Source organism: Gobio gobio (assembly GCF_949357685.1).
Source record: "Gobio gobio genome assembly, chromosome: 13".
NCBI lineage: Eukaryota > Metazoa > Chordata > Actinopteri > Cypriniformes > Gobionidae > Gobio > Gobio gobio.
In genome coordinates, this window is record NC_137106.1 from 32,366,456 (window position 1) to 32,389,740 (window position 23,285).

Below are 23,285 nucleotides of genomic sequence, written 5' to 3' on the forward strand. Positions count from 1 at the left end.
GAGCCATGCCAATGCACAACCCACGTAAAAAGGATAATTCTGAAAACACATCACATTGATTTCACTCGTTACTGTTTAGTTTACAAAATTATTGATTGCAAAAACACATTTATATGATTATATACGCACATAAACAATGTAGCCTAATATTTCACAACAAATGCTTGTTTAGTTCAGCAGTAGTTTTTTAAAGTAAAAGCAGACTTGTCTTGTCTGTAAATGAGGTCATATTGAAGTACTCTTGTAGTGCCTAAGAGAGGACCAAACAGCTTCCTTTAGAAAATGTATTGTAGAAATAAGGTGTACAATCAGCTGGCTCAAGCTGCATGAGAGAGATAGAGAGCAAGAGAATCTGTTGTTTTTGCATTGCAGTGATTATGACGAGACATGTCTGCGAGGGTCAGTTATGCAGAATATTCATAAAGATCGATGGACAGCAGCTTTCACCCACCCTCTGTTCCAGGCAGAGGCGGCTGTTGTGTTGTGTAACAGGGAAAAAGATGAGAAGTAAAAACCGCCCACAAACAGAAGCTGGAACAAAATATTTCACCCAAAGATCTTTGTCCTTATATAGCATTCTACTCTTATAATGCAATGCTCTATAATAGGCATTTGATTTGTTAGACTGGCAGGGTAAGAGTACTGTCTTGAGACTGTCCATGTTTCCTGGAAATGAAATAAAGTTGTTTATAATCTTTAGGGCCTTAGGATAATATTACTTGTTTGTGTTTCAAATATATTTCACCTTGTAATAACCACTCAAGAATGCTGTGCAATTCGCCACAAGTCATGTTGAGACTCAGGTTCAATTGGCAGCCTGAGGGCTTCACGGTAGGTATGATACGGTTGCAGATGGCAGATTGAACTGAATATGAACTGAAGATAGGGGCTTTGGTGAATTAACTTTTATGCACCGCTGGAACTCAATTATGAAGCTTATCAGGTTATAAAACCTCTGAGATAATTAAACAATCATTTGATTTACAATAAAGTGCACGTTGGTGGATTTTCTTAAATGCCATTTTATTTCACTGGTCTAAATATGCAAGTGTTCGTATATGTTTCCAAAATAAACTTTACGCAAACTTGACTGTTCAGAAATGTGACAGTCATTGAGTGCAATTGATAACCCAGCGCTAATCTCAGTGTTGCCGCAAGAGGCTATATAGTGGGAATTTACTGGTGATTCCTACTTTTATGGTTTTTGGTCGGTTTTCTCTTTCAAGCATGATGAAGCAACAATTTGAAGAGAATCTTGTTGAGCAAGTTCATTGAAATCAATAGAGTGGTGCAGGGATGATGTAAACCCAGAAACAAGTTAGCATTTTAGCACTTCTGGGTCTACTGTCTCCAAGTTAATGAACCCATGGATGAGTTTTTGGTAAAATGCTTGAAATAAGGTCTGTGGCAAACACAAGCTCAAGATATTTTCACGTTGTATACTGTGATATAAAATCAGTAATACTCTATTGTGTTTTTTTTAATGCTTTCACTTGTCTTGTAAAAGGCAGTTGCAAACATAGCTAAATGGAACTACAGAGGTTGTCAGGGACTTAAACGTCATACAAACAGGTTTACTCATCTACTCACTAAAGGGGTACCTTTATTCCGCATGTCACAGTTTTTTGGAGTTTACACGGATACAATAACGGTATCATTTAAAAAAAAAAACGTGCACTTTGAACCCCATTTTTAAAATGTGCGTTTTCAGGCCCATAAAAGGCTATTGTTATGAAAATGAATGGTCAAAATATTTGTTAAAAATTGTGTCGTGTAAACGGCCCCTAATTCGCTTTCACAACCTCGTTGTGTTTGTAATCGCGCTCTTGAAAACAATTCTAACGCGAACTTTGAGGGAAAATGTTTTTAAACAAAGACTAAGGGGGCCGTTCATTTACACGACAACGTCCTTCTGGAGGCCTGAAAATGTGCAAGACAAAGTGGAGCGGCGGCACTGGTCATGCACACGTGTATTGTTGTTGTCTGCAGTGTTGGGGGTAATGCATTACAAGTACCTTGAGTTACGTAATCAGATTATTTTTACTTTACAAGTAACTAGTAAAGTAACGCATTACATTTCAAATTTACAACAAAATATCTGAGTTACTTTTTCACATTTATTGACTGACAGCTCTCCTATCCCCATGTTGAGAGAAATCATGAGTAAGGTTATTGTAGTTCTAGACTAAATGTGAGCCTTTATTCATCTTACTTGCACAATAGATTCAGTCCTCCTCAAAATGAATAAAATCCGTCAAATGCAAAATCAGAGTACTATGCAAACCTCCAATAATGAAATGTTAAATAAAATATTTGTATGCATTTAATCTACCTTTATTGACCAATGTCTTGCTGATGACCTTTGATGATTCAGTTAAAATTACTTTTGTTTAAAAATGTTTTATTGGTAAAACTTTTTTCTCCTGTGTCCTATTCTTCCATTATCCCAAATTGCAGCACAGCAGAGCTGCGCCTCTACTGTTCATGTGTGAATTTGCATTTTTACCTCAGCCTTTTTACCTTGGGTTTATTATTTCAATTTTGGTATGAAGAGGCCTTTACCTTTGCACAAACATACATTTTTTTTGTTATAAAAAAAAACAAGACCAGCCCAGGTGAGAAAAAAGTAACGCAAAAGTAACATACGCATTACTTTTCTTAAAAAGTAACTAAACTCAATTAGTTACTTTTTCAGGGAGTAACGCAATATTGTAATGCATTACTTTTCAAAGTAACTTTCCCCAACACTGGTTGTCTGTATGTGAAAGACATTTCCGTTTTTAGTACATCGTTGTCATATAAACATACCCTGAAAAAGTTGTTGGAAGCTTAGTGATGGTGACGTTGAAGTCATGCGACCGTGATGTAGTTTGTACCATAGATATACATAATAAAGGCTAAATGTCTTACGGCGGAGTCTTTAACGTCATTACGTCATAACGTTGGCCATCTTGTCACAGGCAAGCTTTCTGGTGGGCTCTGTGGTACCTGATGTAAAGTGAGTGATCTGCACGAACACAAACACGCTTATCTCGCTGAAATCTTGACGCATTTACAAATGGTTTGGTTTCTTAAAAACGTTATTAACGTGGCTATAATTCTGGATGCTTGAACAAATTAATATGAATAATTATTCATAAATATGCAGTGTCATAACTACATCTCTGACATTTATAACAAACCAAACAGTTTATAAATCCGTAGAAAATTGAGCAAGTTATGGTTATTTAAAAAGTACATGCACCATTAAAACACTATGTTACGAGTGAGCGAGCTGACTGTGACAAGATGGCCGCCAGGTGCGGACGTCGACCTCCATTGGCCAGCAGCGCGGACGAGACATCTAGCCTTTATTATGTATATCTATGGTTCGTACACTTCATAAAAGTTGCATTCACAGACCTTATTTTCTGCAGTAATACAAAAGCCAATAGAATAACAGATCTTTTGAATGTAACTCTATCGCCCCCTTAAGTTTTGGGGTTTAACTATTTTAGTGACAATTTCGAAGTAATCTGTACAATGTGATTTGTACACATTTTTTTTGAAAAAAGAATGAAGGTCCACCCAAACCGAACTGTCAGTGTCGCGTAAGCAGATTGTATGAAAACGTACAGATGAGATCCTATGAATTAGCCATAATGAAATGCCATGTTGTCGTGGGTATTGTATTAATGTTTGCATTATTGATCAGTATTGGAAACAATTATTTTAAAACCTCAAGGTGAGGAAAGTCACTGAGCTTTGGATTTTGATTAATACTGACACCAAATAAATCTATATTTAATTTAGGCAGAGATTCTGCGGCTAGACTTGACACTCACCTTATTTTAATGTGGGCCGCAGCTGTTTTGTGTATCTTGTGCACTGACCCAAGGCTCTGATGTGATGCCACTAGTTGCTGTAGTAGCACTGATTGGATTTATTTTTTCTGCTTTACAGAACAAGTGCCCTGCTAATGCTGCCAACACACTGGTGCTGACCATCTGTCCTATGTGAAAAATGGAGGAGTAAGCTATAGCGATGTCACAGTTGAAGAGGGGTGGGTAAATGAACACTAATGGAGCACACTACTTGATCCATTCATTGTAATTCTCTGATGGTATTATATCATTCTGTGACTGTGACATCACATCATCCCATCTGGCATCTGATCCAAAGCTGAAGGTCAGTGGGAAATTTAAATAGGGTTTTGTGGTTCACCATGAAGGGGCGTGTCCCACAACCCCAATTTATCTCTCTTCTAGACCACTACAAAGGCATGATTAAGCTGGGTTTAGCAAGCTTTAATTAAAAGGGTCATTTCATATATCAGGTCAGTCAGCCTGAAACGTTTGCAGTCACCACAGCCGAACCCAGCCTGCGCTGCTCCGAAGAACATAATTGTTGGCATACAAAAGATTCAACTACAGTAGCTGCAATAAAGAGCTTATGATAAGAGATGTTATCACATGCTTTTTCCTGGGTGAATTATGTCTAAATAATAGGCACATGTCTAACTACTACAGTGAACACACTGTTCAATTTTACAGCTGTTCATTATACACAAAACTGGTATTTTATATCCTGTCTGGGTGCTTAGCTAGTGGATAACAACCTAAATATAATGAACTAAACTAGGCACTATCGACCACATCCGTGACATGCTGTCAATTGCGACAGAAAATTATTTTGATTCGTCTCTGTTTGTAAAAGCAAATAAAAATCATGTTTACAGTGATGCAATTATATTAACATCGTTTTAGTGTTAAGCCTGACATTCTTTTGGGTGGCGTTTGCTCTGTGTAAACAATACTTTGTGGATTATTACATTACATCATGTACACCATTTCTAAAATCCTCATGCATATATTGCATTACCATAGTTAACATATTTACTGGCTTTAATTGGTTGTGACAGGAATAAAAAAATTCAGTGTTAGCAAGTCCGTTTAACGTGTATTAAAATACTTTTAAATACACTCACCTAAAGGATTATTAGGAACACCATTCTAATACTGTGTTTGACCCCCTTTCGCCTTCAGAACTGCCTTAATTCTACGTGGCATTGATTCAACAAGGGGCTGAAAGCATTCTTTAGAAATGTTGGCCCATATTGATAGGATAGCATCTTGCAGTTGATGGAGATTTGTGGGATGCACATCCAGGGCACCAAGCTCCCGTTCCACCACATCCCAAAGATGCTCCATTGGGTTGAGATTTGGTGACTGTGGGGGCCAATTTAGTACAGTGAACTCATTTTCATGTTAAAGAAACCAATTTGAAATGATTCAAGCTTTGTGACATGGTGCATTATCCTCCTGGAAGTAGCCATCAGAGGATGGGTACATGGTGGTCATAAAGGGATGGACATGGTCAGAAACAATGCTCAGGTAGGCCGTGGCATTTAAACGATGCCCAATTGGCACTAAGGGGCCAAAAGTGTGCCAAGAAAACATCCCCCACACCATTACACCACCACCAGCAGCCTGCACAGTGGTAACAAGGCATGATGGATCCATGTTCTCATTCTGTTTACGCCAAATTCTGACTCTACCATCTGAATGTCTCAACAGAAATCGAGACTCATCAGACCAGGCAACATTTTTCCAGTCTTCAACTGTCCAATTTTGGTGAGCTTGTGCAAATTGTAGCCTCTTTTTCCTATTTGTAGTGGAGATGAGTGGTACCCGGTGGGGTCTTCTGCTGTTGTAGCCCATCCGCCTCAAGGTTGTGCGTGTTGTGGCTTCACAAATGCTTTGCTGCATACCTCGGTTGTAACGAGTGGTTATTTCAGTCAAAGTTGCTCTTCTATCAGCTTGAATCAGTCGGCCCATTCTCCTCTGACCTCTAGCATCAACAAGGCATTATCGCCCACAGGACTGCCGCATACTGGATGTTTTTCCCTTTTCACACCATTCTTTGTAAACCCTAGAAATGGTTGTGCGTGAAAATCCCAGTAACTGAGCAGATTGTGAAATACTCAGACCGGCCCGTCTGGCACCAACAACCATGCCAAGCTCAAAATGGCTTAAATCACCTTTCTTTCCCATTCCGACATTCAGATTGGAGTTCAGGAGATTGTCTTGACCAGGACCACACCCCTAAATGCATTGAAGCAACTGCCATGTGATTGATTGATTAGATAATTGCATTAATGAGAAATTGAACAGGTGTTCCTAATAATCCTTTAGGTGAGTGTATGTAATAATAATAATAATAATACTACAAATGATTTCAACAATTAAACAACTGTTTATAACATTGATAATGTTAATGCTGGTTCTGATAGAAAGGTGTCAGAATACACAGTGCATCGCAGTTTGTTGCATAACGGGGCTGCATAGCCGAAGACCAGTCAGGGTGCCCATGCTGACCCCTGTCCTGCCAAAAGCACCAACAGTGGAAATGAGCATCAGAACTGGACCATGGAGCAATGGAAGAAGGCACCTGGTCTGATGAATCACGTTTTCTCATTTACATGACGTGGATGGCCGGTTGCGTGTGCGTAGCTTACCTGGGGAACACATGGCACCAGGATGCACTATGGGAAGAAGGCGAGCTGGTGGAGGCAGTGTGATGCTTGGGGCAATGTTCTGCTGGGACACCTTGGGTCCTGCCATCCATGTGGATGTTACTTTGACACGTACCACCTACCTAAGCATTGTTGCAGACCATGAACACCCTTTAATGGAAACGGTATTCCCTGGTGGCTGTGGCACAAAGCATATATACACACACACACACACACACACAAGATGGTGCAGGTGGCTAATAGGTCCTTGACTCAATCTGCTTGCAATCACATCATTCTTTATAGGGCACAGCTGATTGATTCCTGCTCTATCAGAAGCCAATGAGCTCGCTGCTCAACCTTCAAATACTTAGCATTTACGTAGTTAGCATTTGCAGTATAGCAGTGCGCTTGCAGAAACCCTCCACCTTCCCCAGCTCCACCTGTGTAGATCTGTTACGGGTAGTTTGTGTACGCTATATTGTACAGCAGCAGCTTGTCTTATATACTCACAGCAGCATGTTGTGTATGTACTGGCAGCAGCAAGTCCCGTACTTGCTCTGCAGCAGCATCAGCAATAACAGCAGCATCAGCAGCGTAGATCTATTCCACCAAGACAAAATACATCAACATCGTCATATCCATTACCATGCCAAACACTCTTAAGAGTTGTCATGACAAAAAATATACACACACACACCCAGCCTTCATAGATAATTTGCATTCGTAGACCTCACTATAATTCAACAGCCAGAAAAGGCAGTTCTTTAAATGAAGCTGCTTTTTTTTTTTTTCAGGAGCTGTCAATTTGCATTTACAAGACTTTCCCAGTGGAAAACACCTCTGACATGGAAACCATGGCTTCCATGGCTACATGCCACAAAATTAAATATTTACAAAGGTACTGGCCAGCCAGTGTAATAAACTAAATTCCTTCAGCCTCAGCTTTAACAGACCAGGTGCACAATGACATTAACCTTTTGTTCTGATTAACAACGACAGTGCTAGAAATAGTCATCAAGTTTGGTATAAATGATATCGCAGTTTGACTTTTATAGGCACACAAAGCTAAAAAAAGTTCCAGACTTTGGAAAAGTATTAAGGCAACAAGAAAATCCTAGTCTTTAGCAATGTGAGTCATGTCCGGCACATTAACAACAGCAGTTCATCATGTGACCAGGAGCTCTTGGTGTATTTTTCATATCCCATTTAAGTCAGCAAATGTGTAACTTGTACTCAAGTCAAAAGTTAAGTGGCTAAATCCGATTACGCCACACGCGGGAGCACATCCGGCTTGTGTGACTAGAGCTTCATCTTCATCTCTGAAATGTCTTCTGTCTAGATAATTCTATTACTATTACAGTGCAGATTTCCATACACATTATACAAGGTTAATGTGGTTCATCTTTATTTATTCAGTTAATGTGGAAGGACTATGCAAATAAAACAGTGAACAAAGTTATAACTAGATTGTTATTTTAATATTATTTAGTTCAGTATTTATTCATATTTTGATTTTATTTCTATATTTTCAGTTTCCATTTTATTTTGTAATTTGGTATTGCTATATAGCTTTAATTCAATGTTTTTTCTGTTTTAGTCATTTTAGTTTTTCATAGGCTAAATACTTAACTTATTTTATGACTTTTCATCAGTTTTCTAATTCTAGTTAACAATAACAACACTGGTGTAAAGCCATACCTTTAAAACGTTTCAAAACAGGTTAGAATTGCAAAGTCACCTCTTGTTTTTGCAGATAAAGGGCACTTTTGCATTGGTTTTTGGTTAATGATTCAGCGACAGCGTTTAAAAGGTGGAGAGCTGCAAAACCCGATGCTCCAATGAAATGAATCTGGGTAAAGGAAAACTGGGTATTATTCAAACCCCATTACTTTCACCTGAATTGCTCATTTCTAATGTACATCCTTCGATCTGGTTCCATAAATTTTTGGGCGTCAGCAAACAAACATGATTTGGATTGCATTGAGATGACATTTCCACACCAGAGAAATATCTGCTCATTGCTAAGCAGGAAGGAAACAATAGTGTGCAATCATGTGGGTGAGTGTGTAGGATAGATCCAACTCTTTACTACTCATAGGAATTACATTTGAATAAATTAAGCCATGCGAGTGTGCTTTCAGTGAGTGGGCTTTAAAGTCAGATACAGTCAGTCTTTATGCCAAATAGCCTAGAGTTCATGTACACACCTCGAAGACAAACATCCACCTGACAACACGAATAGGCTATGACCAATGTTTAACCAAGACATGTATCCGTGCAGATTTAAAATGTTTTACATTATGGTTGTTCTTACAGTGCTGTGCAATATTCTTCAATTAGAACGTGTTTCCCTTTACCTGGTGACATGGAAATGGCAGAGAAACACACACATGGTTACTTAGGCGACCGAAAAATGACAAATCTATGCAAATAATCACTCAAATGCGTTTTCTCTTAACCCTGGCTTTTCTGGTAGTACTATTTTAGTTCTTTTTAAACGATTTGAAGCAAATAAAATCATTCATAGTTCGTCACCTAATCTCGAGCTGACCTCAGGACCGTACATGGCCCTATATATACCCAGCTGTGCGCTATTGCGTGATGTTTATTCACACCTGCAGGCTGGTTTTGTGTTTTGTTATCATTGCACATCTCGTCAGACCAGTTCAGCTTTGGTTTAATGCCGAATGCAGGCAGACAGATACGTTTCCTGCTAGAAGAGGATCACTGGCTTTCTGATTGAGAATCTTGATATTGAGTCACACTTTTATCTTTTCAATCTCGAGTCCATAGCAACAAAAGAAACACAAACAGCACTGAAAATACACTGCATGTTTATTGCCTGGAGTAAAATACAAAAATACTGCTTATAGTGCTTTTTTACTGAATATATCAGTTTAAAGATTATACGAGTTTCATTCAAAATATGGTAATAAAATAAAAGTTTAACCTTTTTTGTTAATATATTGTCTTACAAGCATTCATGCACATGAAGTCTAAATGTTATCATTTCAGCATGCTTTAAATTTGGGTAGCTGTCTGAATCATTTCCAGTATACCCAATGAGAAAACTCTTCCATGCACACAGTGCTGTAAACTAGCTCAATTAGCATATGTTTAATGATCTTTAAACACAGTTGAATGATTGAACCGAATTTTGTACAGTTTAGCATTTGCAGCCTAATGGAACACAGTATCATTGATGAAACCTGTATAGATCATTAAAGGATTTGCATTGGCATTAAAGAGTTAGTTCACCTAAAAATGAAAATAATGTCATTTAAATGTCATCCTCACCCTCATGCCGTTCCACACTCGTAAGACCTCCGTTCATCTTCGGAACACAAATAAAGATATTTTTGTTGAAACCTGAAGGCTCAAGATCCATTCATGTGCTAAAAACATATTTAAATCAGTCCATGTGAGTACAGTGGTTCAATATTAATATTATAAAGTGACGAGAATGTTTTTGTGCGCCAAAAAAACCCCTAAATAACGACTTATATAGTGATAACCGATTTCAAAACAATGCTTCATGAAGCTTTGGAGCGAAAACGAATCAGCGAGTCGATTCAGCAGTTTGGAGCGCCAAAGTCACGTGATTTTAGCAGTTTGACACGCGATGCGATCCAAATCAGGATTCGACTCACTGATTCGTTGCCGCTCCGTAGCTTCATGAGCAGTGTGTTGAAATCGGTTATCACTATACAAGTCATTATTTCGTTTTTTGGCGCACAAAAAATATTCTTGTTGCTTTATAATATTAATACTGAACTACTGTACTCACATGGACTGATTTAAATATGTTTTTAGTATATTAATGGATCTTGAGAGTGTAAATTACAATATTGATGCCTATGCAGGCCTCACTGAGCCATCGGATTTCAACAAAAATATCTTCATTTGTGTTCCAAAGATGAACGGGGGTCTTACGGGTGTGGAACAGCATGAGGGTATAAATGACATTATTTTCATTTTTGGTCGAACTAACCTTTTAAAAGAGATTAAATACAAACAATAAAGCAGTGCAATAAATTGAAGTGCCGGGCTTCAATCTTACAGTTTCTTTTTAGAAAATGCAGCATATTTCGTCATTATATAGTGCATCACATATTAACGGAAATTACAGTTTTAGCATAGCAGAGAGGTCTGAATATGGATATGGTCTGAAATGGCATTTTGCTACAGGATAAAAACAGTTCAGTGCATTTGTGTAATACTTAAAGCTGAAAAGCCATGCAATTAGCCTCTAAATATTGTCTCTCACACTGCAAAAAGAGTTCCAGCTCTGAAAGATAAAGAAGCCTTTGTTCTGGACCAAAGGATAAATCAAGGCATTCCTTTCATCATATATGACCATAAATAAGCCATCCTAAAAGAATAACTGAAATCAACTGGGCCTATCAACTATCAACTAGAAATCCCAGCTGAGACACTGCTTGCAAAAAAAGGAAAGAAAAGAAAAAACAGGCCAAGGAGTTCACAGAGTTCCAAAATTCTGTTAAAAAAAGGACATTCTCCCCAAACAGAGCTATTTTTACTCCATAATCTATGCCTGCAAAACACACTTACAATAACCTATAACAACAATCAGAGGCCAGCCAATGCCAAAACTCAGTCTAAAGCTCAACCATGTGATTCTGCGATCTCGATTTCCAAAAACCATTGAAGGAAAACCATCTATTAAATAAAGCTCACCAATATATGAAGAACACTTTAAACTGAGCTTAGTTTGAAAATATTTACATGGTAGTCTTATTAATCATGACACATTATGATCAGAATCAATACCCGCAACACAGTGATAAGTTAAATCCTATTATTAAACACAGTTTTGTTTCTGAGTGGCCTGAGTAAAATAGCAAACAACAGATTTTAAACCAGCGGTATGAATAAAACCATGCACAATACTGTTTAAATATAAGGCATACCACAGTTAAATTATTTAAAGGGATAGCTCACCCAAAAATGAAAATTCTGCCATCATTTACTATGTATGTTTGTAAAATAAGATATTTTACAATGAACACCAATGGGGTCCAAAACAACATGATTGAACCCCATTGACAGACAAAAATATCCCCCAGTTAAACAGGTTGGAAATGACACGAGGGTGAGTAAATGATGACAGAATTGTCTTTTTTTTGTGTGCGAACTATCCCCATAACATTTAGAAACCAGCAATAACATAGAACGAACGTAAAAACGCAATTTTTTGCGATGGCTCCTGAGTAGATGTCTTTAAGGGAGTTTTGCTCTTTGTAAAAGCGGCATTGGTTTCTCTAAAGCCTGTAGAGAAATGAACAGCTTGAATCATGTTGAGCAGGTTGTGAGCATCTATGCCATCCACCCACTCACACTTTCACTCTCTCACACACAAACACAGTTTCTGATCTGCTGGGCCCACTTGTGTGGGGGTGTGATGATGGAGCAGCTGAGAACCAAAAATAAAATGACTTCAAACGGAACAATGATAAAAAAAATATATAAGTATTTGTAACATAAACACTAAAGCAGATTGGCGCATTTAAAAAAGCTGCTTTCGACTGTCGACGCTTAAGTGGGCGGAGGTCCGTTGTAGCGGAGCATGATGTTGAAGGAGCGGGCGAAGTTGTTGGACAGTGAACAGCTGGTGCCCTCGTCCATCATGGGAAGCAGGAAGGCCAGCAGCAGAAGAGCCAAAAGCAGGAGCTGGAGAGGAAGAGCCACACGACACACACGGTACAAGAATCCGAGACTGCTGTTCGCCTGCAAAACACACATCCACAGATGGCGTTACACGCTGAAAGGCTATATTACAAAACTTATAACAAAAAAATACATAACACAAATATAGGAGAACATTTTTCATTTTTTATTACATGCTAGAATTTTCTACTGATGCTTTTCAGTTAGAAAAAAAAAGCTAATTTAACCCTCTGGTGCTCTTTGGTCATTTCTGACCGGAAAATTTTGAAAAGTTTTGAAATTCTAAAAATCACAGCTTCATCGGAATGATATGAAACTTGGTGACTTTGTTGGCATTAGGTATGTAAACACAAAAAAATTGAGGTCATGATTTGAGCATGCTAATTGGTCGTAAAAAAAGTTTACCTTTCATTATCTTCGGTCACAAATGACCGACCATAGGAAATAAATAGGAAATCGGCAAAAATTCACTGAATATTTGTGTGTACAATCTACAAATCGGCCACAATGCTGAAAAAAAGTGTGACAATGACACATCCACTCACACACTGTATACATAATAATAATAATAATTATTATTATTATTATAATCATAATGCACAAACTAACACTTTAAATCACTATTTATAACAAAACAAAGTATTATTTTCAATGGCAAAAATAGACCATAATTATTGCATAAATATTAATAAGTACCATCAAATCATCTCAAAATACAAAAGAAAATAGAAAAAATATTATTGAAGAAAAATAAATTACATTGGTTTTACTGAGGTGGAGGAAGTTTAATTTTTAGGTGTCCGGTCACTTATGACCGGGAAGATAACCAAAGGAACCCCTAAACGAAGAGCACCAGAGGGTTAAATCAACTTTTTCCTTTCTTGTACAAAAACCTTAACTGGTTGCAGTGCATTCTAGGATTGCATTATTTAACTATATATTTATAGCATTTTGGGCATGCTGAAATCTCAAAACCTGCTGGTCAAACTCACGTTTAAATAACAAATTTTCAAAACCGGCAATAAAATCTGACATTAACTGTTCTATAAATGTTGTTTCTTATCCTCAAATAGCATTCAAAATCATATATTTCAGTTTGGTCCCAAGCGCTCAGAAAAACCGACTGTTTCTAAGGGAACTGGAGCTTCTAACAGCAGCTGCAGTGACGTGATGACAATTAGCGACTGGCTCTTTTATTTAGAAGGCGGGGCTTATTCCACCATATTGCTTGTTGCAATTTGTCCCATTCACAGTTATATATTGGAAACAGTCTTGGTATATGTAGTCTTTGGTGCCTTATGATACCTAAAAATGTTGCCAATGTAGGTAACTTACTACTAGTTGATTACAGAAATGTGTGCACAAGATGAGCTCAAATTCTGAGTCTGAGTTTTAGAAGTAATTATAAATAACCAGCAAGAATATATAAAATAAAGAATAATGTGCTATTACTTTTCTAAGCTATTGGACTTGAACATAAATCCCATATAATTCCTCAATAAAATCATCAGATTACCAAAAAGAAAACTCTTAGATAAAAAGATAGATCTTGGCTGTGAACCAACACAGCACCCATCTCCCATTCAATACATGTCTGATATGTATACCTGATAAAATGCACAGGGAAGTTTTTGAAGCTCCTGTGGAATTGTGGGAGTGAATATCCACCCACAGCTCCTCAACAACTGCCATCGCTCTGAGCAGCGGACTGTGAGATATCTGAACTTGGTACGACCCTTTTTATTTAACGCCTCTGTAGCAAAGCTGAGGAACATTTACTTTGTGTTTGAGAGAGAGTGCAGAAGTACGAGGAAGTGAGGAGGAGGAAATGTGGGTGGATGAAAAGCAGAAATCTCTTTCCACTCTTTTCTTTTGTCAGCCTCTAATCTCTTTTCAGGAAAATGTATTTACACTGAAAGGTAATTACAGCGGTGCTCAGTCCTACCGTAATGTATAGAAAAATGAGACATCACCCAAATCATATCGTTCTGGCTTGATAATTATACAATGGGAAAATATACTTGATCACAACAAATAACTATATACTCTATGTGAGCAGCATGTAATTACAGCCTGTCATGTAGTGTCATCTTCACAATTGGATGATTGTATTTGGTCAGTGACGGAGACAATCATAGTGTGTGCAGAGCCTGTGTTTACCCTGCATGATAATGACAGGTCACCAAGACAGCAGAAGGTGATGATGGTTTCCACGACAGAGTCAAGACGCAGGTGAGCAACATTCACTTGTGTGGTCTTAAGATGCATTAATGAGCAGCTTTTAACACATTTGCAATGGCAAAATACAGCCTAACCCAAAAATGGAAGGTAATGCTGCATGTGCAAAACAACATTTCTATCTCCATCCACTAATATCTGCTAATGTAAATAAAGCAGGCCTATCAGAACAGCCTTTCATATGCAGTCAGCAGGGCACCTGCGTCTCTTCTCAAGCAGACACGACTGCTCTTGAACAGATGGCCAGAGAGTGAAGGAGTGAGAAAAGAGGTGCTAAAAAGGTGTGAACACGATACATTTGAGAAATTACTCAGAAAAATGAATACGCTCCCTGGAGAGACTCAGTGGAGCAACTGCCTTGATGTTTCTAAGCGGCCCATGGAGCCAAAAAATTGCATAAAGGGCTAAGACAGTGCTTTGGTTCAGGCTTTCAAAATGCTTTTCTACTAATCCAGCTGAACAGTTTCCCACCTACAAACTCTTTAGGTCAACATGAAACGGCATTCACACATCTTATTTTACTTCCGTCATGTGACATATTTCAGAGTGAAATGCAATATTCAATATAATATTTGAACTGCTAAATAAGCAGCAATATTTTCTGTAAAAGCACTTATAAGTATGTGTTGTGAAGTGTGCTATTTGGTCATAAAATATGGGTGTTCAGTTCCATACAAGAATGGAGCCAGATCTGAATAAAAGAACAACATCTAATAGCCTGAGGCCTAGGTTTAATAGAGTCCTAATAAAAATCCACCACATACCCTACTCCAATATATTACATAAAATCCATTTGCTACTATTAAATCACACGACACAGTGACATTGCACAGCAGAAACATTGCCTGGAAAGGGAATACTTTCTTTTCAGAGTGTTCAAACACACTTTACTGTCAGATCAGAGAGATTTTTGAAGCCCACTTTAAACACAAGGCCTATGTTCAATGAATAAAACCTACCTTTCCATCTCGGACATGCTCCTGTTCTTGTCCAGTGACACCCTGAAAGAAACAGAAACATTTGCTTTATTTCGTTAGAGGCGGTTACAAGTTGCTGCCCCCTTCTGGTGGACACATGATACCTAAATCTGCATTGTTTAATGGAGAAATAATGTAGCAGATGATATATGACTCTTTCCTGGTATTCATCATATAACAATTTTGTTCACCATTTTTCAAAAATATGGCTTCGGGTTAAAAACATATATTTCATGGCACAAGCAAAAATGTAATGAATGTAGAAATAGGTAGACATAGGTTCTAGAGAAAAAAATATAAATACATAAAATATTAATATTTTTATACCTTGTGTTTTAGCAGACCACTGAGGTCACCAGCTTCTTGAAGTTTGGATTTGTATAACATCCAGCGATAACGCAGCTCTTCTAGTTCCATGTCCTCCTCCGCTGACTTACTCTGCTGACCAGCGATCAGTTTCTGGAACTGACTCTGACCCCAGGCTACACTGGCACGTAAACCCTATACAGAAATCAAGACCGATTTACTATTAGGGGTTTGTGTGGGTGTGTTGGTTAAAGATTTGTGCTCATAATTGGATCACAGTGCAATTATTTCAATTCCAAAAATGAAAAATCCTTTTTTTTTTAATGCAAGTCAAAAGTTTGGGGTCAGTTAAATTCTTTTAAAAAAAAAATTTCATTTTCTTATGGCTGCTTTTATTTGATAAAAATACAGTAAAACAGCACATTTTAGAAATTGTATTACCATTTAAATTTACAGCATCATTACTCCAGTCTTTAGCGTCACATCACCTTCAGAAATCATTCTGCTGATTTGCTGCTCAAGAAACATTTCTAATGATCAATGCTGAAAACAGTTTGTGCTGCTTAAAGGAACACAGCAACTTTTTGGGACTTTAGCTTATTCACCATATCCCCCAGTTAGATAAGTCCATACCATTCTCATCTCCGTGCGTGCAATAACTGTCTGACGCACCCACCGCTAGCCTAGCTTAGAACAAAGACTGGAGGTTAACGGCTCCAGCTAGCCTACTACCTCTCATTCCTGTGTAATGATCAAGGAACTTTGCTGCCGTACCATGGGTGCAGCGGCGCAATGATATTACGCAGCGCCTGAAAATAGGCTAACTTCCGTCAACATAACCAATGTGACGACTTACTTGCACAGAGAGCGTGCTGGGGACTATTTTAAGGCGCTGCGTGATATTATTGCGCCGCTGCACCCATGGTACGGCAGCAAAGTTCCTTGATTATTACGCAGGAATGAGAGTATAGTTCCTAGCCATATTGGCCTAGAAAATCGCAACGTTTCATTTCCTGTTGGTCTTAGTACACAATGTAACTATACACATCACAACATGTAAATAGGAAAATGTTGGCGTTGTTTTGTCACTTATTGAGACAAGTCCCAAAAAGTCGGAGTGTCCCTTTAATATCTTTTGTGGAAGCTTTCATACATTTCAGTTTTTTTTTTTATTAATACAATGTTCAAAAGAACATTATTTATTTGAATTAGAATTATTTTGTAACATTGTAGAAGTACAGTCACTTGATCAATTGAATGCATACTTGGAAATTAAAATTATTGTCTTAAAAAATTAAATATTACTGACACAGTGGCTGTCAGCTCAAATTTCATCAGATATGACAGCTTCCAGGTACTTGTGAAGTTTGAATTTTTCCAAGCCTGGGGTAAAACCAGGGCACAAGCCTTTTAAAACTTCACAGATCTGCAACTACATTCGTACTGATGGAAACGTACGTACAACGCACTACACACCAGACTCTAACAGACATGTAGCTTCAAATTTTGAAAATGATCCAGCATGTTCTTTGTGACCAAAGTAAAACATCACACTGCGTGATTTGTTGAATAAGATATCAAAGCTATCAAAGATTGTTTTTTACTCTAACACTATTTGATATTTTGGACTCTTCATTAAACTTTAAATCAAAAACAGATAAAAAAAAAAGCAAAATAATTTAACAAACACCACCAACCTTAAGTGTATTCTGTCTTATCTTCAGTTCTTTAGCGCTCAGGGATCTTTGGTTGTTCAGAATTCCTGTGAGTTTGTCATTTTCCTTGTGAAGCCACGCTTCAAACTCCCTTCTCTGGGCCTCCATATCAGCATGACACTGGGGCCCCTGAGAGCCCATCTACAGGAGAAATGGAAAGAGACATCCCTCTGTCCGTTTATTATAGTCTGGGTATGGCTTGCTTAATGGTGGCTCTAGGGTTTAGTGATTCAGCTAAAAATGATCTTGATATTTTCTTAGGTCTTTTGATGATATTTCTTTTAATGCATTTGCTCTGAAATAATAAGAAGGCCTTTGGCCATAATTAGATTCTTTGATTAATAGAAAGTTCAAAAGAACAACATTTCCATAGAAATCTTATGTAACATTATAAATGTCTTTACAATCCATTTAATGTGGCGCACATGCTGAATAAAAGTATTAATTTCTTAAAAAAAAAAAAAAAGTTTTACTTATACACTACTGTTCAAAAGTTTAGGGTATGTACCAGTATAACAATGCATTAACAAATAGAACAATACATGCATTTGCATGCAAATGTTTCTAAATGACGATGCATACAATTTGTAGAAAGGTTTGAAACTTTGATTTCACTGAAATTAACAATTTGAAGTGATTGAAAAAAAAAAAAAAACCAATTCTACCAATTCTTACCAATTCTAATACAGATATTTAAATCAGAGACATTATCAACCTTCTAGATGAAAAGACAAGGAGAGACTGTGAAATTACATATTTATAAAGCTTAATGGTCAAAAACGGAATCAAATAAAGTCACTGCAATATTCACGATGTAATTTAATTATATCGCATGCAAAATCTCTACAAATATCTTGCACATTTCTTATATAATGCCAGCCCTAATTGAGATAGTCAGAATAACAAGAGTCATATTTTAATCATCTTTACCTGATTGTCATCAGTTGAGCCATAAGCAACACTGGTGGAGGCGCTGAGGATTTGTGACGGCCGCATCCTTTTCTGTGTATCATCAGAAATGCCATATCTGCTTCGAATATCCAGATCTTCAATCCCAGAACTAGCCATGTGTTCTTCAACCCATTCACCAGTCCGACCACCTCTCCCAAGCAAGTCACCACCATAAGAGCCTTCCATCCCTATCTGCTTCCTGTTCACAGTCCGGTCGTCACCTCTAGACATGACTGCATCCACCTCATCATCAATGGACCGGTCTTGGTAACTCCTCTCTCTTCTCTTGACCTCTGAACGTCCAGGTCTTACGATGCCCTCAGAGACCACAACTCGACTTTGATCTGGATTTGCTTCAATGTTCCTCTCCAGCTCTGGGCGATCAGTTGATTCTGATCTGAGCAAGAATCTCTGATGCTGGTCCGGTCCTTTGTCATCCGTGTCAAGTCCCACTTCAAAGTCTATAGGCGTTACCTGGTGATGCCCGTCTGCCCATCTGTCCAGGAACTCGCCTGTGGCAGCATGTCCATTTAGAAGCCTATAAAGTTACGGTGAAAGTAATAAATATGTTGTCAAAAATTCCCTTTTTAATTTAATTTTATATTCAGTAGTGATCAAGAGAAATATATTGGCCATGTTGGCAATTAATCAGACAACATTTGTCCATTTTTAAATTGGCAAAGTATTTTAACAATGAAAAATGACACAACCACCAACGAAATACATAGTTCAATAGAAAAAGCTACATTCTAGATGCTTTTCCCCAACTCCTGACTAGTAAACACAAAAGTGATTCACATAGCAATCAAAAATAATTGAAACAACAAGAGCAGGTGAACTGGTTGCAAAATGTGAAATATGCCTTTTGGAATTTCTATTAGGTTTTTAAACAGGTCTGACACAATTGTATCACAATTATGCTTCTTGAGTCATAGTTTCTGTCCATTTAATACCATCAACACCCTGCAAGCATTACTAAGTAATGTAAGAATGCTTCTTACAGCATTACCTGTAAAGATTGAGACTAAGCGTGTGGAGGGATACCCAGGACTCTCGAAGACGTTTAAGGTCTTGAAGGATGTGAACTTTGCCTTTCTCAGAAGTTCTGGCCAGCACGGTCTGACCCTGAGCCTCTGTCTGATGAAGCTGAAGTTCCTTCTCAGGAAACTCTCCTAGCGCCCTCTAGAGGACAACAACAACAGTGACGCAGAATTAAGTCTAAAGTACTACAAGGGCGTGCACAGGCAAACATTCATTTGCTCATATCCTGCATATACAGTGCTTTTGTGACATGACTCAAGTGACTTGTAATAGTAATACATCAAGTATTTGAATCTTGTTAAATATGTTAATGAATGGGTTTAATATGTTAATAGATTAAATTGTAGAATGTTATCCCTTATAAAACATACCATGATATTCATGATTTTTGCCAAAATACAGGTGCAGCAAAAATTAACTGACAAAAAGTGATAATAGCTGACAAAAAAAAAACTTTAATTATTATTTTGTTTGACCTGTATTCTTATATTCAGGGGTTCCACTTTTTTTTAAACCAATTCCCATGACTTTTCTTAAGATTGAAGACTGAAAATAATTTCAAATGGCCTGAAATTTCCAGGCACAATGGGAACTATTTATATGGCATCAATCATACAATTATCAAAACATTTTTTAGCATACAATGTACAGTATTTATTCATTTGTTGTTTTAACTGTTTTAAAGCCTTCAGTTTGTACATTATTTGAATTTTGTTGTGGAATGCCATGCGTTATAACAAAATGCTTTTCCAAAAATGTTTGACTTCTTTATTAAGATTATTGAACAAATAAATCAATTAATAAGATTAATCAATTATTCAAATAAAAAACCCATAGTAATAATACAACAATAGATTAAAATGGGATCCTTCAAGCATTGTAAAAAGCTTTGTTGTGTTTATTTAATGTACTTTTCTTAATAAAAGCAACATTTACTGAAGCCATAAGTGTAGGCAGAGGCGTACCTCAGCCTCATGCTGGCGGTTATCAATGCTCCATTCCCCATCTGATCCACGAAACGACTCCAGCTTCTGTCTCATGATCATTAACCACTTCTCCAAATTCAGAATATTTTCATGTAAACTCTCATGTTCCACAATGTTCTCCTCGCTTTCATTCACCTTCATCTGGAATGATCAACAACAACATGTATACATGTGAATACACACATACATTATGAAGGATTCATTATGAAAATCCTTCTCAGACGTGAGGAGGATTTTAGTGCAATAAAATTCTGGTATCGGTTCAGAAAATAAAAAATCTCTTTGGGCCACAAGTGTGCATTAAAACTGAAGTAAGAACGTCTGATCAAGGCCTTCATAGTCATCATCTTCATCACCATCATGATCAACACACAGCGGGAGGTATGGAAACCGGGGTGTGATCTCAGCAGTTTCCACAGATCTTCAGGGTTAAATCAGAATCACTTGTGAAGTTGGGCATTTTTGAAGAGGCTAGTAAAAAGATATGTATCCTCCCCTCATTATTCAGAATTTCATATTTCTATAAATTAACAATGCAAAAAAATATTAGGAATAAAAGGAATAGTTCACTAAGAAAGAAAATTAATTTACTAAAATACCCCCCCCCCCCCACAACTCCATTTCAATTCACAAATACTTCCACGCACAAAGTTAGCGAATGGCTTTTGATAAATTGTAATATAGTGTAAGAAACTACTTCATTGTAGTCTGCTTTCGTTGTACAGAAAACAGCAGCACAAACACACTTAAAATTATCTCATTTTGCGTTCCACGAGAAAAAAAACAATATGAGAGTTACAAATTATTATTTTTTTTGTCAACTACAACTAATTAAAGGGGGTCAACTACAACTAATTAAAGGGGGTCAACTACAACTAATTAAAGGGATAGTTCACCCAAAGATGAAGATTCTGTCATCATTTACTCACCCTCATGTTGTTCCAAACCTGTATGACTTTCATTCATCTTTGAATTGCAAATCAAGATATTTTAATGAAATCTGTGAGATTTCTGCCTCTCCATTGACAGCTACGCTACTGTAAAAAAATGTCCAAATTTTTTGAAGAGACTCATTTTTGTGTGAACTAACCCTTTAAATTTAAAACCCATATATAAGAAATTAAAAAAACCTTGAGCAGAACGGATCTTACCCGAACTGCCTTATAAAGCAATTTCCATTCCGCATACAGACGCTCAAACTTTGTCCTGTTTGCAGGGTTGGATGACACCAGTGTCTCCAGAGCTATGATATGGGCTTCACAATCTTCCAAGTCTTTTCTAATGACCTGCAAAGAGATGCACACTCATTTTACATTCAGTCTGCCACTAGCGAGTCTTTCCCGCTCCCACCTGGACAAGCCACTCTGATCAAACCAGCGCAAACACATTGAGCTCAGCGTGAAATAACTCCTATCTCCTTAAATTATTCACATGACTCTTTTAGCGTGTGCCGAAAGACGATCTAATCAAAAGTCACTGTGCGTCTACAGCTCACCACATGCAGAGATTAGAACCAAAACAGCTGTTTAAAATGAAATTCAAAAAGCTGCGTGCAAAGCAGAACTTTTTTTGAAGTCTGAAACAGCTATACGCTTCTGTTTTCTCTGTTGCTCACCCGGAGTTGATCGGCCTGGCTCTTCTTGGCTAGAATGTCAGGTTGAAGTCCATCCGCCTTGGCAAACCGTTCCTTTATGGACGTCAGTTTTTTTTGTACGGAGTCATAGGCATCGGAAAAGTCCTTCGTCTTTGATATCAAACCCTAAGGGCATACAAAGGATATATAATTATATAATTTAACACAGATATCTGCATCCTTTTTGACTAAGGACGTAATAATCTCAAAATCATAATAATTTAAAGGGGTACTTCACCGCTGGAAAGATGAATGTGTATTTAAATTGGGTCATTTATGTAGTAGAAATGTGAAATTATTTTAGAAGTTGGTGCCTTCTAGACTGAGAAGCGATTTTCACTGACAATGCGCAGAGTGAACGTGCAAATTCAGTAGACGGCGCTCCCGGTACACAAGGTGGTGCTGCGCCACTTTACGCTTCTGACGCTCGCTTGTCACGCAGAAGAAGAAGAGAGACAGTGTTTACGTGCTTTCAAAAACCATTCACACACTTGCTAACTGGCAAGCAGCATTAGCAGCTCAACTTCTTCTTTGTCTAACTACTACTTTTGTATTGTCGTATCAATGTGTGCTCGGCAAGACCGTTTTGTGCTTGAGCGCCACCAAGTCGTGTTTTACTGTCACTTCAGCAGCTCCAGGCAGGTGGTTTGATTTACTGTAGTTAATCAGAAGTTAATTGATAAATAAAATATATCTTGGAGACGTTGTCGCAGTTCTTCTGGTTTTAGTCGGTCTTAGTTTTTTCCATGTAATCACAGACTCGATGATGGAGATCGGATCATACCTACTGTTGTCAGACACAAAAATCTCACTGGATAAAACTTTTTTTTTGTGGAAATACTAACGTGCCTAAGACTTTCGCACAGTATATGAATGTAGATACAGTGAGGAAAATAAGTATTTGAACACCCTGCTATTTTGCAAGTTCTCCCACTTAGAAATCATGGAGGGGTCTGAAATTGTCACCGTAGGTGCATGTGCACTGTGAGAGACAAAATCTAAAAAAAAAATCCAGAAATCACAATGTATGATTTTTTTAACTATTTATTTGTATGATACAGCTGCAAATAAGTATTTGAACACCAGTCTATCAGCTAGAATTCTGACCCTCAAAGACCTGTTAGTCTGCCTTTAAAATGTCCACCTCCACTCCATTTATTATCCTAAATTAGATGCACCTGTTTGAGGTCGTTAGCTGCATAAAGACACCTGTCCACCCCATACAATCAGTAAGAATCCAACTACTAACATGGT

The 23,285-nt window shown here is 37.6% G+C and overlaps 1 protein-coding gene across 1 annotated transcript in view; it reads right to left on the bottom strand.

Annotated features, from left to right (window-relative positions):
* Nucleotides 1-9,314: 9,314 nt before the first annotated feature.
* The window catches only part of syne3 (spectrin repeat containing, nuclear envelope family member 3), a 36,586-nt gene continuing 22,615 nt past the window's right edge, over nt 9,315-23,285 (bottom strand). Inside the window, exons 10-18 of the mRNA XM_079833023.1 lie at nt 22,014-22,157; nt 21,550-21,684; nt 20,378-20,539; nt 19,381-19,553; nt 18,351-18,909; nt 17,403-17,561; nt 15,727-15,900; nt 15,382-15,423; nt 9,315-12,244 (exon numbers count right to left, since the gene is read on the bottom strand). Coding sequence (XP_079689149.1) covers nt 12,053-12,244; nt 15,382-15,423; nt 15,727-15,900; nt 17,403-17,561; nt 18,351-18,909; nt 19,381-19,553; nt 20,378-20,539; nt 21,550-21,684; nt 22,014-22,157 — 1,740 coding nt within the window. The 3' untranslated portion in view covers nt 9,315-12,052. The remainder of the gene's footprint in view (nt 12,245-15,381; nt 15,424-15,726; nt 15,901-17,402; nt 17,562-18,350; nt 18,910-19,380; nt 19,554-20,377; nt 20,540-21,549; nt 21,685-22,013; nt 22,158-23,285) is intronic.